Genomic DNA, 14,326 nt, shown 5'->3' on the forward strand with positions numbered 1-14,326 from the left:
CATATCCCTTACTTCTTCAAAACATCCTTCACATACCCCTCCCAACCGACTTCTTCCAACTTATCACACTTGACCAGCACCTCCTCTTCCAATTTCCTGGAATATTCCTCAGTGGATATCTGATATTTGGGGATGGATGTGCCCAGTATCCTAATAGCCAGTAGGGCGGCGTTGGTCGAGTTGTTGATTCCTACTGTTGCGCAGGGGATTCCTCGCTACGTACAAGTACAGGAGATAGGTCAATAATCATTTTCTCAAATGTCTCGATATGGTGTGGGGGCAAGTTGAATGGACCAGATCAATGATCTTCGGAGGATTGAGAATTGCTGACACAAGGGATCGCCACTCACAGGCATCTGAACAATACTATATAGACTGTCCACCCCATCCAACACACTTGCCTTGACGGGAACTCCAATGACAGGCAAGGAAGTTTCGCTAGCCACCATCCCTGGCAGGTGTGCCGCCCCACCCGCTCCTGCTATAATTGCTCTAAGACCCCTATGAGCAGCAGATTTAGCATACTGCACCATCCTCTCTGGGGTCCTGTGCGCGGAGGTAATAGTCAATTCGTAGGGTATGCCGAACTGATCGAGTATCTTGGTAGCGGGAAGCATGACCGGTAAGTCTGAGTCCGAGCCCATTATGATCCCTACGAGAGGTTTCTTATGGGAGTGCGAGGTGGTAGGTGGGGGAGGAGAGATCTTATCGATCCATTCGTCCGCTGCGTCTGGCTGGGCGAATAAAACGGTCCGGAGGTATGAGTGTAATTCCGCATCGCTCTGAGCGGTTAGGGTGATATGTCCCATTTTCCTTGCTTTGCGGGATTCCTTCTTGCCGTACAGGTGGACTGCAGCGCCTGGAACTGATAGGGCGTTATCCCGCATGGCCTCGATGGGAGACATGGAGGAGGACGAGCCGAGGATGTTCACCATTGCTGCTGATGGGACTCGGAGGTCTGTCGAGCCGAGGGGAAGGGAGAGGATCGCTCGGAGATGATTCTCGAATTGAGAGGTGTGGCATGCTTCGATAGTGTGATGTCCTGAGTTGTGGGGACGAGGGGCGATCTCGTTGAGGAGGAGGGAGCCTGAGAGGAAGATTGAAGATATCAGTGTCTCTTGATACGTAATGAATCTTCAAGCAGCGGTGCTGGACGTATGATCGGTGGGGGCGAACGCATAGTTGCGAAGTGAGGCATATGTTTCATACGTGATATGAGTGAAGAGAAGGAAGGTAGAGAGCCCACTCACCATCCTCCATCAAGAACATCTCCACTCCAAATATACCAGCCCCCTGCAGATGTCCCACAGCCTTCTCCGCCAATTCCCTCGCACGATGGTTCAAGTCCCTTTCACCCCTCAACGGGGCAAGACAGACTCTCAAAATACTCTCCCGGTGGATAGTCTCAACCGCATCATAAGATTTCACCTCCCCCTCTTTATTCCTAACTACCATCACAGCCACCTCCTTCACGAACGGTGCCCAACCCTCAGCATACAACGGTCTATCTCCCAAAAATTCCAAAGACTTGTTGATATCTTCCGACGAGGTAGATTGGAGGGGCGAGTTACCTCTTCCATCATAAGCCAACGTCTTAGCTTTGAGCATCACTGGTAATCCCAATTTTCCCACCACGTCTTTTACATCCTGTTCTGAGGGATTTAAGGGGAGTTCGTCAAATGGAGCAACGGGTATACCTTTCCCAGCGAGGTATTTCTTCTGTTGGTATTTATCCTGAATGAGTCGAATGGTAGATGGGGAAGGTTGGACCTCGCATAAACCCTCTTTCTCCACTGCCTCTAGGACATCCGCATTGACATGTTCGATCTCGACTGTCAAGATATCGCATTTCTTGGCTAGCTCCCTTATATGACTTTCGGATGTGAATGGCCCGTCAAGGTGGCCTGAGTGATTTTCTGGAGGGAGGAGGGTCTGTTTGGCGGGTGTGTATGAGCCTGAGTCGAGGATTAGGAGGGGGATGCCGAGGAGGGCGGCTGGGTGGGTGAGCATTCGGCCAAGTTGACCGCCACCTGTACACCTGTGATAAGCCATGAGACACGGTGATTGATGCTAGAGAGATGCTCACCTAAGATACCGACTGTCTTCTGAGGTGCCATGATGATGCTATACTACTTTAGGTATGCTTAAGAAGGATGGATGATGATAGCAGATGAACAGATAGATGGGATATCAACAGATCATGTCGAGGGCTGAAGATGGAAAAAAAAGTTGACCAGGCACCGAGGGTGAGCCGATTACAACTGTGTTCTAATGGTTATTAGGACGATTCCAAAAGAGCGATTAGCAATAATCGTAATCCAATGTGTCGATTCCTCCGGTTACTTGCAAGGATGAGTTGAACCGGGTCCAACGTGATGTTGATGTTGATGTGAGGATGCTAGATCATGGATGTTGGCATCAAAGCTATCCACTGAGACCGCTCGATGGACTTCTACTAATTGAGACACTGCAAGCTCGCTGTAGAATGGCCTCCTCAAGCAAATCAGCGTCTGCGTCCTCGGGATCAGAGCTCAGCACAGTGCGGTCTTCCCTCCCCCTCGAGAAGGTCGTACCCTACCTCGAACAGAACATAGAGGGGTTCAAGGGACCGGTAGAAGTCAAGCAGTTCAAGGTGGGTGACTAATACTCTCACTAGTGAATCGTCTACGTCTGCGAGCAAATACCAGGCTGCTCAGCTGGTCCCCCCTTCTTATGTCAGCTTGAGGAATATGCTAATTCATTCTGCTTGCTGCCTCGGTCTCGGTAGTTCGGCCAAGTATGTCTGCCCTCTTCTTCCCCTGCTGGACTGTGCCCCTGCTGACCCATTGCAGTCGAACCCCACATACCTCCTCACTCCCAGCTCACCAAAACAATCATACGTCCTACGGCGAGCGCCATCGGGCCCACTACTCTCACCGACAGCTCACAGAGTGGACCGGGAGTATCTGATCCTATCGGCTTTGAACAGGTACAATCAGACGGTATCAGCCGAACATGCCGTCCCAGTACCCAAAGTCTATTGCCTATGCGAGGATAAAGAGGTAGCGGGAGCTGCATTCTATGTCATGGAGTATCTCAAGGGAAGGATATTCACTGATGTCCGATTGAGAGAGTTAGAGAAAGAAGAACGATGGGCATGGTAAGTTGCATTTTATCTGCGTTGTATTCAATATTACATATTAGGCTGATATGTTTGAGGGTCATCAGCTGGAATTCGGCCATCTCAACACTAAGCAAACTATCTACCATCCCCATACCTTCTCTGAACCTTCCAGCCTCGTTCGCTCCTCCCCCTTCTGCGAAACCATACTTCCCCAGACAAGTTGGATCTTTGCTCAAAGTATCGCAGGCGCAGAGTAAAGCCAAGAACAAAGATACGGGTGAGGAATTGGGTGCTATTTGGGGTACAGACGAGATGAAGGGATGGTTTGAAAAGGGCGCTCAGGTGATCGCAGAGATGGAAAGCAAGAGAGGGGTGGGAGGGGTGGTTCATGGGGATTACAAGTTGGATAATTTGGTTAGTCAACTTACTTTCCTTTCTCCACAGCTTATGTGCCTCATCTCGCCTGCGCCTCATATTTGGTGTGCCACACCACATGGATGTACACATCGATCCGGGGAGTGTGCTAGTGCTGACTGACTCTGCTCTTTATTAGATATTCCATCCCACCGAGCCAAAAGTAATAGGTATCCTAGACTGGGAGCTTTGCACACTAGGATCACCCCTCGCAGACCTCGGTAATCTACTCTTACCATTCTCATTCCCACCTATGTCATCGTCCCATCGAGAGAACCTGGCGAGCGCACTGGGAGGAAGTGACAAGAGGGATGATATGACCCTGTTACTTGGGTTGAAAGGCCTATCAAGCTCCGAGACAGGATTACCGCAGAGGGAGGAGTTGGAGGCATGGTGGGTGAAGGGCATGAATGATGGGTTAGCTTTCCATCAGCAGAAAGATAATTGGGTTTTGCCTATACCTGGTATGAGGTAAGTACATCTTATTCCCAAATTTGGTCTTGGTGTGTCCATTCGCAGTATCTGGCTGATATACGTAATTGAATGTTTAGTTGGGTAAGATCATGGATACTCTTCAGATTAGCAATAATAGCTCAAGGGATCGCAGCGAGAGCGGCATTGGGTCAAGCCAGTTCAGCAGATGCCAGAGCAGATAGTAGACCTGTATTTGATTTTTTCGGTAAGATGGCTTGGGAGGTGAAGCAGGAGGCGGAGAGGGATAAAGAGGGAAGGGCGAAGTTGTAAACCCTGTTTAGCGATCTATTTATGCTGAATGCATGTTGTACACTTCGGATGACATAGTGTCGGAACTTCTTGTTAGTGCAATGTCCACCTTCTACACGTTTGAAAATACCATCTACGATAGTCTAGAAAGTACCGTCTCTCTACTTGGAACACTCTCCATCGCTCCTTGATTTTCCACGCAAATAGCGCAAGCCTAGGTTATGTCAACTTATCAATACCATGCTCTCATGATATTCGCCATCGACCAGATGAAGGGATGACAAGAAGTCTACTCACCGTCAAACAAGTCTTGAGCACCTGTTCCAAACCCTCGCCCCGCATCAAGCCAGCAACGAAATACCCCGCAAAACAATCACCAGCCCCCGTCGTATCTTTAAGGGGATTGACCAGTTTTCCAGCAGGTAAATGTCCAACGTCGTCACTACCAGAAGTAGGGTTAGAATACAGTATTCCCTTGGACCCAAGGGTACAAATTATGTTGATATCCTTGGAGAAATAGCTGTTTCTATGCAGATTCAATATACCTTCCGTGGACCGTTTCTTCAGCTCTTCTAGTTCTAGTTCCTCCAAATTCTGCTGTTTCTTCTTTTTCGTCTGGGATTCATCAAAAGCGTCTAGTAGATCGAATAGCTCTCCCTCATTTACTATCAACCATGATAGACAGTCCCACGGGAACTCTCGAAGTTGGGCGGGGGATAACATCGGTGAGGGATTGAATACTGATATCAGGCCTTCTTGCTTGGATGCTTTGAGATATGAGAGCGTCGACTGGAGAGGGATCTCGTTCTGGAGGAGGACGTGAGTGTAGGCTTGTAGATTGGGTGAGGGGAGAGGGGAAGGGAGATGGTAGTTTGCTCCTGCGTGGAGAACTGTAAACACGACAAGAAATTAGCATGATTTTAAGTCATCGTGTAGGTAAACATTGACTGACCTATGGAATTCTCTCCATCAGAAGCAGATTGTATGATAGCTCTTCCCGTCAACTTCACTTCATCATCAGCTTCCTATTCCATCTTCACTATTTCATTGGATCTGCTCTACTTCTGGTAACTCACCTCATCATCCAACGTTATCAATTTGCCATCGCTCACTCCACCCTCTTTGAGAAACCCTCTAACCCACTCCCCATCCTTCCCTATACATCCATCTAGATCGACAGCTCCACCCCCTCGAGCAACTGCGTAAGCTTGGTTCGCGCCCTTCCCACCCGCTCGTTTAGTCAGGGAGGTAGAGGAGATGGTTTCGCCCGGTCTGACGATATGAGGGAGGGCGAAGAACTCGTCGATGTCTGAATTTTAGCGCATGGTAAGCTCGACATTCCTATAGAGGGCAGTTCTGGTGCGGAGGAGAGGCAAGGGCAGACACATACTGATTGATCCTCTGACCAGACACTTGGGCTGAGATGACGATGCCATTTATGATGTTCCTCCCGTGATGATTCTGAAAGAGATTGGTTCTCAGCTTTTGCTGTACCTATCAGTCTCGAATGAGTTGGATCTATTTGGGGGAGTGGTTGGGCTGAGAGGAAATCTCAATGCGATACGAGTGTATAGTGTATCGTATGAACGATGGAAGATATGGACTCGACGAGATCCGAATAATTGGATTTGAAAGTGATGTTCGGGCCGAACGCACAAGGCAAAGCTCGGATAATCGTGCTCTGTGGCACGTGGCAACTGATCTGCTTCGAGACAAGACAGAGCAGCCTCGAAGGAAAAAGGAGCAGGGAGGGCTGGACACGCAAGAATGAGAGCGAGAGACATGGGCAATTCAGTGAGTATAGTCCTAGATACATTTCCTCACCCAAGACGCGAACACAAAAGCAGACGAGACCGTGACCTTGAAAATGCAGTGACAATAGAATCAAGACTTGCAACAAAGTATGACTGATGATATTTCACAACAATCCATAGCTGTCTATTGACTGTCGACACTCCATTACGGAGTCCCATGTCCCACTACTACCCTCTCAGTCAATTAGCGAAGGTCTCACGACTCACTCTCTGGATCAGAGCGCGTTTGCGGTTTTGGTCGTCTAGCATTAGTGTTCTGCTTTTGTTTCCTTTCCTTCTCCCAATGCTTCGAGCACTGACCTCGATAATGATTGGGCTTCCCCTTATCCACAGCAAGCCACCCACATGCGTGGTGGTTAACAACAACAATGGATGGAACACTGCCTTTTTGATTTATCTTTGAAAGATCGTTTGATTCTCCCGTGGCCATTTCGGGCGGATCAGGGCCGGTTACATTTGTCTGTTCTTGCTCAAGGGGTGCTCTCCGACACATCTTAACAGGTGTCCACCCCCCGTTGGCGAATGAACTTACTTTCGTGCTCGTCACCCACTCGAATTTCGTGGCATCTTCCGATAAGCGGCCTATCAGCTTTGCACTGGGGTCTTTGGTTTCCAATTTGTAGTACCACCTTGTCCCGTCACCAGGTGATATGGGATGTCGCGTAAGGGTGACGAGTTCCTTGTCGACTCTATTCTCAAGGTCTCCTCCAAAGTGACGGCCAACATCCTCTTGGGAAACCAAGACGGCCGAGGTCCATTCCCCCACATGTATAGCATTCAACGAGCTACACTCGGATTCACCATACAAATCTGAAAATCTGCCCTCCCGATAAAGACGCATTTCCTCATAGTTAGGGTTGGCACGCAGTCTGGAGACCGGTTTCCGTATACGTGATGAGCTCGTACCACCTTTGGGTCTTGCCCTACGTCTAGCAGCAGAATGGGATTTATTGTGTCTTCCACGAGATGATGTGGAGGATCGAGCTTCGGATGAATCCTCGGACGGGTCCGTCACAGAGCCCAAGCCGGGAGGGATGTCCTCTCTTTGAGCTGCTTCGTCCAGAGAAGCATAGTTTGGGTGTAACAAGCTAAAGTCAATGGTATTATTCGCTACCGTATTCGCAACTGCTGAATGGGCTGCGCCAGTCCAGGCGTTAACGTCCGGCTCCTCGATGGAGATTTGGAAATTAGACCCGGCGGGCGGAGGGTACTCCATCCCTCCTACAATCAAAGGGACTTGCAAAAGGTTCGAATGCTGACCACGACCAGGTGTCCAGCTTGTGGAATGACTGTTTTCAGCAAATGCTTGCGCTTCTTGATGTTGACCCCCAGCAGGGAAAATGGAATTCTGTGAAAATCCTCTTACTTCATGTGACGGGACTGAGTGATCGATTTGAAAGGGTTGGCCCTGGTAGTAGCTAGGTAGATAAACCAGCATGTTGTCCCGCTGTGTCAGCATCACCTATCTCTTTGATTTTTGTTGCGTCGATACGAGCAGACTCACTCATGTTGGGGATAGTAGTCTCGGTACCCCTCACTCCAAGCCGCCGTTGCTGGCTTAGCGCTCGTATCCGGCGACAAGCTCTGCATTCCCTCTGTGGCATAATTATAATCGAGAATCCGTTGCAGCTCGTCGTCGTTCATCGTGACGATTGGATCAGAAATGAGTCAAGGTAACAGTAGCTGTGGTGAATTTAGTGCACATCTACCAAAAGATTCAAGTGGCAAATCACGACACGATCTCAATCTATACTTTGGAACATGTATAGCTGAGCAGTGCGGTACATAATTAGTACAAAGAGCTGAGACTCGATTTACGCTCTTGGGCAGAGAAGCGGACTCCGAAAAAGGTAGACCCGCTCGAGAAAGGACGTGAACCTGATACAGGTGTCAAAGAGCCAGGGATCAAAGGATGACGACCTTGGTTGATCACGAGTGGGTTTCCCAATCTCGCAGAGAAGATTGGACAGCAGACGGCTTCAGTGAACGGTAAAGAACCAGTGCCGGAACTTCACAACGGGCGTCCGGGTCATACACCCTAGAGTATGCTTAGTATACAGAATATTGGATGCGCATTACTGTATAAACCCACGCATAGCGCGATCCTAGAAGTCAAAAGGATTTACAGTACAACGATGCTGTTCTAGACGGGTTCACAGTTCCTAGCTTCTAACTACCTCGAGACAATCTCATTCCCGGTCGAAGCCATAGCTTCCTCTCTAGCTTTAACAGCGCTCATGAAGCTCGCATACGACCAAGTGAGATCCCTTGCTCCTCTAGGTTTCCCATCGTTCCTGAAATCACAAATCAATAACAGATCAGTTGAAAAGCTCACAGTGGATTGACCAAAAGTCAGTTCTATATTTTGGGACAGGATTTCTAGGATAGTAGTGCGGATGATGATGGACTCACCTTCCGATCTGCTCGCTCATCCATCCTTCCCCATCCATAGCATCCCTAGAAACGTCCAAATACCTATCCCCAATCTCCCTCAATCTCTTCAACGCTTTCTCGAAACTTTTACCACCCGTCCCATACCTTCTACCAGGTTTTACAGTCTTTCTTAACGCTTGATTCCAGAATTGCTTGGTAGATTCGGTGGTATCGATATACCCTTGAGTTCGATGTTCTGCTTCCATGATATAAAAGGATTGTGCGATGGCGTTGGTACATATGTGCCTGTAACAATCCCTTGATCATCAGCCAAATTGACTCATCTTTCTCATCCAGTGAATGATCAATGTTCGTAGGGGAACACGTCTTACCAAGGATTCGCTTTACTTTTCCTTACACCATCATATACATCTTCCCTATATCTTCCCAATGCCCAGCCCTGCGTCCAGCTACCTATATTCCCATTGATCTTGTAGAGCCCATCGAACGAGAGAATATATCGATGCAAGGTGGAGATCACTTCCGGATTAGTTGCGGAGAATACCGGTATAGTCATATTGTATTGGCCATAACCATCTAAGTCTATATGATCTCCAGCATGAATAAGAGAGAGGGGTATCGAACAATCCAGCCATTCTCTCTCTGGAAGTGAGGTAGGTGTATTATCCCCGTCGAGCCGTAACGAAGGGATAGTCGAGAGGTAATACTGCTTCTCATCGTTCCAGAAAACCTTCAGCTTCTGAGCGATAGAATCAGCTTGTTCGGAGTAAAATAATTCGGCACCAGTATCATTCAGTCGGTATGCAAGGGACGAGCCAGCTTGGAGGGCTCGTAGCGATACGATGAGAGTGAAGAAGTGGTGGCCGTTACTGATCATGTACTATGTTAGCATCAAATTCACGGGATCGTTCAAGGGTTTCATCCTACGGGATTCGATCTGTACCCATCTGAAGTTACAGTGTAAACCAAACTTACACTTCTTCCCAGAGGTCGAACCCCGACTTTGACCATCCGTGCGATACCTCCTCCAAATCGTTTTTCACTACCTTACCAGGAGCCATGATTTGATCGGGATCATACAGATTATCCTGTACATATTTCAGATCCGCAGGATATGCTCGGTCAAGCAGGAAATGCGCATAGGGGATCAAAGCCAATACTCGAAGAGCAGGTCCATCTCTGCACATATAGGAATGTAAGCAATCCGACCCCTGCGAGAAAATCATTTCCCAAACGTTCCTCTCTATCTGGCTTTTGGATGTATGTATGACACGTGAGAACCTACCTTTGAGGTCTACCCCAATCACCCACAAATGGTTTTCCATCAACCTGGAATTTCGGTTCGTTCAGCCCTCCATCATCGAGTCCTCCTGAGGGATTTGCAGTGTTCTGAATGGTGAGTTGCGATTGAACATAATCTCTCAAAAGAAGTTCGTCAAATTGTGATAGATTTGAAGGGAAGGAGGAATCGAGAGTGTTGAGTGTCTTATACACTAATGCCGAGTCTCTTGTCCAGGTGTACTGTGTTCGAAGTGATCAGCTCTGTTTCCGCATATTCTACAAGAGTTGCATCGTGAATTATACCTTGCCATTCAACACGCCCAATACATGACGTACAGTAATGACACGAAGGAATGAAAGTCTGAAATTCGAACTCACATAATAATCTGGTAAATCCTCGCTCTCACCTCTACTGGGACTAGCAACTACCAGTCCATCATTCGCCCCTACCCTTGGTCCGATATTCCTCAGCAGCATATCCCTTGCTCTTTGACTCTCCCATTCAAGTTTCTCGGCATACCGACTAAGTTCAGAGGAGGAGGTGGGAGAGGGGAGGAACAAGCCAATGATAAGTAGACAGCCGAGTATGACTACTCCAAAGATGATGTAACACCTTCTCCGACGTTGGCGTTGACGTTGTACTTTGTCTAAGGGAGGATCTAGTTCTGTCTGACCAGCTAGGGTCTTGGTTCTGGGTGAACCACGTCCTAACAATGGACCATCTTCGTTGATACCCTCCAACTCTAGTTCATCATCCTGATCTTTCTGGTAAGATTGTTCCATCGTTGTCAGACGACAAGCTGCTCGCTGGTCGCTGGTTTCGATGTTGATGTCTTACATCTGCTGAGGTCTGAAGCTCTCTAACGCTCTCGAATGTTGATGACGTGGAGAGGAGTGAATTGACTCGTATTCTTGAGATGAATGCCTCTATGAAGTGAGGATATTGATGTCGACAACTGATGGAGTGCACGGTTACTTTGCATTCCCGACTATCTGGATGGCTTATCACGTGGTACTCACATGGTTGGAACCGGAATGACATCACCGTACATAACGATCGAATCAGTCAGGTTAGTCACAACACCATCCACCATATCCCCAGTCGTAGTCAAAGATCAACTCGTTCCTCTTTCTTCTTTCTCTCTCTTCCAGAAAACAACAACACTAACTACCAAAATGTCATCTCAATCCCAGGACCAAAAGCAACAAGGTAAGTCCTCTTTTGTCGATCCTCTACTTCCCACGGCAAATGCTGATCCCCAGGTGGCATGGCGCAGAACCCCAACTTCCCGCTACAGAGGGTTTGACAGAGGAAGCCAGGAAGGCTGAACCTGATGCTGCTGAGCAAGCTAAGAAGGTGAGTTTGCGTTGGCTGTTCAGCTGCCACGAGCACAGGATATCCGAGCATCAGCTGACAGGCGGTACTTGGCGTTTAGCTCGAAGATGCTGGAGAATCTGTGCTTCCTACTATCACATAATCGGGCATTATGACAGGTGAATACTGGATATCAAGGTTGCCGCGCAGATGAAAGTAGGAGATGGAGAAGTCAAAGAAACAATAACAAATGGTAAATGAAATGCATATAAACATGGTATCACAAAATATGGTACTACACTCAAACGATCCGCTAGTTTACATGACATAATACTAATAAACTTTACAATGCTGAATCTACAGGATCAATGCGGAGGAATGATAATGATGCCTATGACCCCCGTCCATCACAGTCCATAACGTCCATCCCCTCCTCTACAAACCTCTTTCGTTCCTTACGCCAAGGTTCCCACACATCCCCATATTTCTTGAGCAGTCGTCCAAGCTCGGCACGCTGTTCCATCTGAAAGTGCATGCAAATGAATCAGCATCTTTCAATGCCATCGAACGGGAATATTTCCACTGCATAGTGCCTATGCCGTATAGAATGTAATGAGGCAGAGTAACACTTACAATAACAGCAGGGACCTCATCCCCCTTCCCTACTCCCCAAACATCATTGAACATCTCCCCTAATTTCGGCTTAGGTAATTTCTCGGCCCGACTGAAAGCCTTCATGACTTTTGATTTGTGTGATGCGAGTAATTCCTTTTCAGAGCTCTCGTCCCACCATGATTTAGAGGCTAGGAATGCTCGGAATCTGTGAATGGGGTTATCTAAGGGGGGTGCGAACATCAGTCAGTACAATGAACAGTCAGTCAGGCTTAGCACTGCTCAACAGGATAGTTTTAAGTCCACGGTTCAAGGGTATGTTGATGTATCACCCTTCCGCATGTCACTCAACCGCCATGCCCTCCTGAGTCATATCGAACCAGAGGTGCACTCGACTCACCAACAACAGTCCACTCCTTCACCTCCTCCACCCGCCTGTACATACTCGAATCATCGCTCGTCGAGTGATGTCCAACCCTGTACGTCATAGCTTCCACCAAAACACCCTTCTTCCCCTCCACAGCTCGTTTTCTAGCTTCTCTCACAGCAGAAAGCACAGCCAGCGCATCATTCCCATCTACTCGAATCGTATCTAGTCCATAGGCCGGTCCCCGAGAGGCAATCCCGTCTCCTGCGTATTGGTCGATTATCGGTGTGGAGATTGCGAAGCTGTCGATGTACATAAGGTCAATATAGTGAATGAATATGACAATGAGCAGATGAGGTGACAGTGAACAAGATAAATTCACCCGTTATTCCTGCAAAACCAGATACATGGTCCACCCAGGACGGAGTTCATACCCAACGCAGCATGGAAATCACCTTCACTGGCAGCACCTACATAACGCAGTGCGATCTCAAATCAGCCTTTGATCGCAATGCAGTATATGTAGTGGTATATTGATGCATGTGACTGAACTCACCATCACCAAAATAACAAATCACACAATCACCTTGTCTATCCTCATCAAGCTTCAACGCGTAAGCAGCACCAGCAGCTTGAGGCATCCTATACCATACTACTATCAGCATATATCTGCCCGGGCATCTTGATGATCTTTCTGAGTACCGGAACATGGTCTTGATAGATAGCAGTAAGCAGACACTCACTGGGTAGCTAGCGGACTAGTGATCGTATGAAATCCCAATTCGGGCGCAGAGTAATGCACAGGCATCATCCTCCCTTTTGTTCCCTTGTCTTCGACGTTGCCGAAACATTGGGACATCAATGAATCGAGGGTGAAGCCACGATGAAGTAGAGCCGCTGACTCTCTCTGATATGAACAGTACAATATCAAGTCAGCCTTACGATGGTCCATCCTACCTTTTGTCTCTATGCATAATATGTCGTCATCGCAGATGGGGGAAAGACGCTGAAAGGGGGAATGGTCATGTACCACCAATGTCCACTCACATATTGTCCGAACATCTCATCTCCCTCCAACATCGCAGCGCTACTACCAACAATAGCAGCTTCTTCACCTGCACACTGCATGTAGAACGAGATTCTGCCTTGTCGTTGAGATAGGTATAGGACATTATCGACGATAGGGATCAAGGTCATCGTGCGATACCTATGACAAACGGGAAAACATTAGTTAACATTTTCCCAGATTTGCTTCTGCTTCTCAGAACCTCAATTGTAAAGAATCGTTCACCGACATAGCTAATGCCTCTTCTTTCGTTATCTACCGCATCATGTTATCAGTACCATCTCCTTTCCATCCCGTGAACGTAGGTGCTGTAAGTTGTAGCGTAAAAGGCACATACCTCCGGTACCTTTGTTCCTTTTACCAAATGTCCTTCCTCGTCCAACACCCTATACGTGGGGATCGTCTAATCCATCACATCAATCAGCTCCTTCTCTTTCTCATATACCGATGAGTGAAACAGAACCACCGGTTGAGTATGTGAGACGTTTGACCCACCTTGGCAACAGCGTTAAACCACCCCATCTCACCCGACCACCAACTCTCATGACTCCCCCTCCTGAGAGGACTACTCATCCGTCCTACTCTGGCCAGCCTGTCCGCCTGACTACCAGGTACGTATAATGGTTTGGCATCGCCTTGACTCTGAGCTGCAGATACCTCGGGTGAGAAGAAGGGTAACGGCTCGGGGGAAGGGAGGGGCGCGGAGGTCGGGGTGGTATGGCGGTGCGAGGAAGGGACGGAGGGGGGTGGTCCTGTAATCTGCAATATGGATCAGCGCTCGAATTGGGAGTCAGGAGTGAGCGGTGGAGCTTACAAGTGTCCTTGATGGTGTGATGACTTTAAAGCCATTTGATGAAATCAATTTAATATGCCTGTGTGTTTTGATTACTAGTAGATTTGATCCGCTTTTCGCAGGGTATCTCAGCAGGAGTGACGACATGATCATCAATCTGACTATAGCGTAAAGTAGGTGTCGTTGGTGTTAGTATCTGACCATGTCAATGTCAGTCATCGAAGCTAGAGCTATAAGATGTCGATAGAGATGGATGCAATCTACATCGTCGATGATATCTCTACTGTCGCTGCTGATGTGAACATCAGCCGTACTGATGGTACCAACGTGACTTTCTTTTATATGTATTGATTATTGATCACCTGTCAACATTAACTCATCACCGGACCCAAAAACCATCCTCTCAACCGGTCCATGCGACTTTCATGGCCCATGGCCTCCGTC

General features: G+C 48.0%; 6 protein-coding genes across 6 annotated transcripts; 1 reads left to right on the top strand and 5 right to left on the bottom strand.

Moving 5' to 3' along the window:
• Positions 1–8: 8 nt before the first annotated feature.
• On the bottom strand, positions 9–2,117 carry I302_109080 (phosphoribosylaminoimidazole carboxylase; the record flags this gene model as incomplete). Its single annotated transcript, XM_019194808.1, has 4 exons — positions 9–215; positions 351–1,087; positions 1,251–2,030; positions 2,087–2,117. 4 exons carry the CDS (start codon positions 2,115–2,117, stop codon positions 9–11), a joined length of 1,755 nt encoding a protein of 584 aa, XP_019043644.1.
• Positions 2,118–2,485: 368 nt separating this feature from the next.
• On the top strand, positions 2,486–4,261 carry I302_109081 (uncharacterized protein; the record flags this gene model as incomplete). Its single annotated transcript, XM_019194809.1, has 5 exons — positions 2,486–2,632; positions 2,832–3,139; positions 3,208–3,517; positions 3,657–3,988; positions 4,069–4,261. 5 exons carry the CDS (start codon positions 2,486–2,488, stop codon positions 4,259–4,261), a joined length of 1,290 nt encoding a protein of 429 aa, XP_019043645.1.
• A 112-nt stretch (positions 4,262–4,373) lies between these two features.
• I302_109082 (uncharacterized protein) lies at positions 4,374–5,676 on the bottom strand (the record flags this gene model as incomplete). The annotated part of the gene is made up of 5 exons (XM_019194810.1): positions 4,374–4,454; positions 4,538–5,130; positions 5,193–5,244; positions 5,317–5,549; positions 5,631–5,676. The coding sequence occupies 5 exons, from the start codon at positions 5,674–5,676 to the stop codon at positions 4,374–4,376; spliced, it is 1,005 nt and encodes a 334-aa protein (XP_019043646.1).
• A 574-nt stretch (positions 5,677–6,250) lies between these two features.
• Positions 6,251–7,698, bottom strand: I302_109083 (uncharacterized protein; the record flags this gene model as incomplete). The annotated part of the gene is made up of 2 exons (XM_019194811.1): positions 6,251–7,472; positions 7,559–7,698. The coding sequence occupies 2 exons, from the start codon at positions 7,696–7,698 to the stop codon at positions 6,251–6,253; spliced, it is 1,362 nt and encodes a 453-aa protein (XP_019043647.1).
• Positions 7,699–8,227: 529 nt separating this feature from the next.
• I302_109084 (uncharacterized protein) lies at positions 8,228–10,512 on the bottom strand (the record flags this gene model as incomplete). Its single annotated transcript, XM_019194812.1, has 6 exons — positions 8,228–8,348; positions 8,467–8,733; positions 8,820–9,317; positions 9,424–9,627; positions 9,734–9,969; positions 10,108–10,512. The coding sequence occupies 6 exons, from the start codon at positions 10,510–10,512 to the stop codon at positions 8,228–8,230; spliced, it is 1,731 nt and encodes a 576-aa protein (XP_019043648.1).
• Positions 10,513–11,435: 923 nt separating this feature from the next.
• On the bottom strand, positions 11,436–14,029 carry I302_109085 (uncharacterized protein; the record flags this gene model as incomplete). The annotated part of the gene is made up of 11 exons (XM_065870793.1): positions 11,436–11,567; positions 11,678–11,880; positions 12,057–12,325; positions 12,406–12,493; positions 12,580–12,665; positions 12,767–12,930; positions 13,071–13,230; positions 13,319–13,344; positions 13,427–13,492; positions 13,585–13,848; positions 13,904–14,029. 11 exons carry the CDS (start codon positions 14,027–14,029, stop codon positions 11,436–11,438), a joined length of 1,584 nt encoding a protein of 527 aa, XP_065726865.1.
• Between the last annotated feature and the right edge of the window lie 297 nt (positions 14,030–14,326).

This window comes from Kwoniella bestiolae, chromosome 8, assembly GCF_000512585.2.
Source record: "Kwoniella bestiolae CBS 10118 chromosome 8, complete sequence".
NCBI lineage: Eukaryota > Fungi > Basidiomycota > Tremellomycetes > Tremellales > Cryptococcaceae > Kwoniella > Kwoniella bestiolae.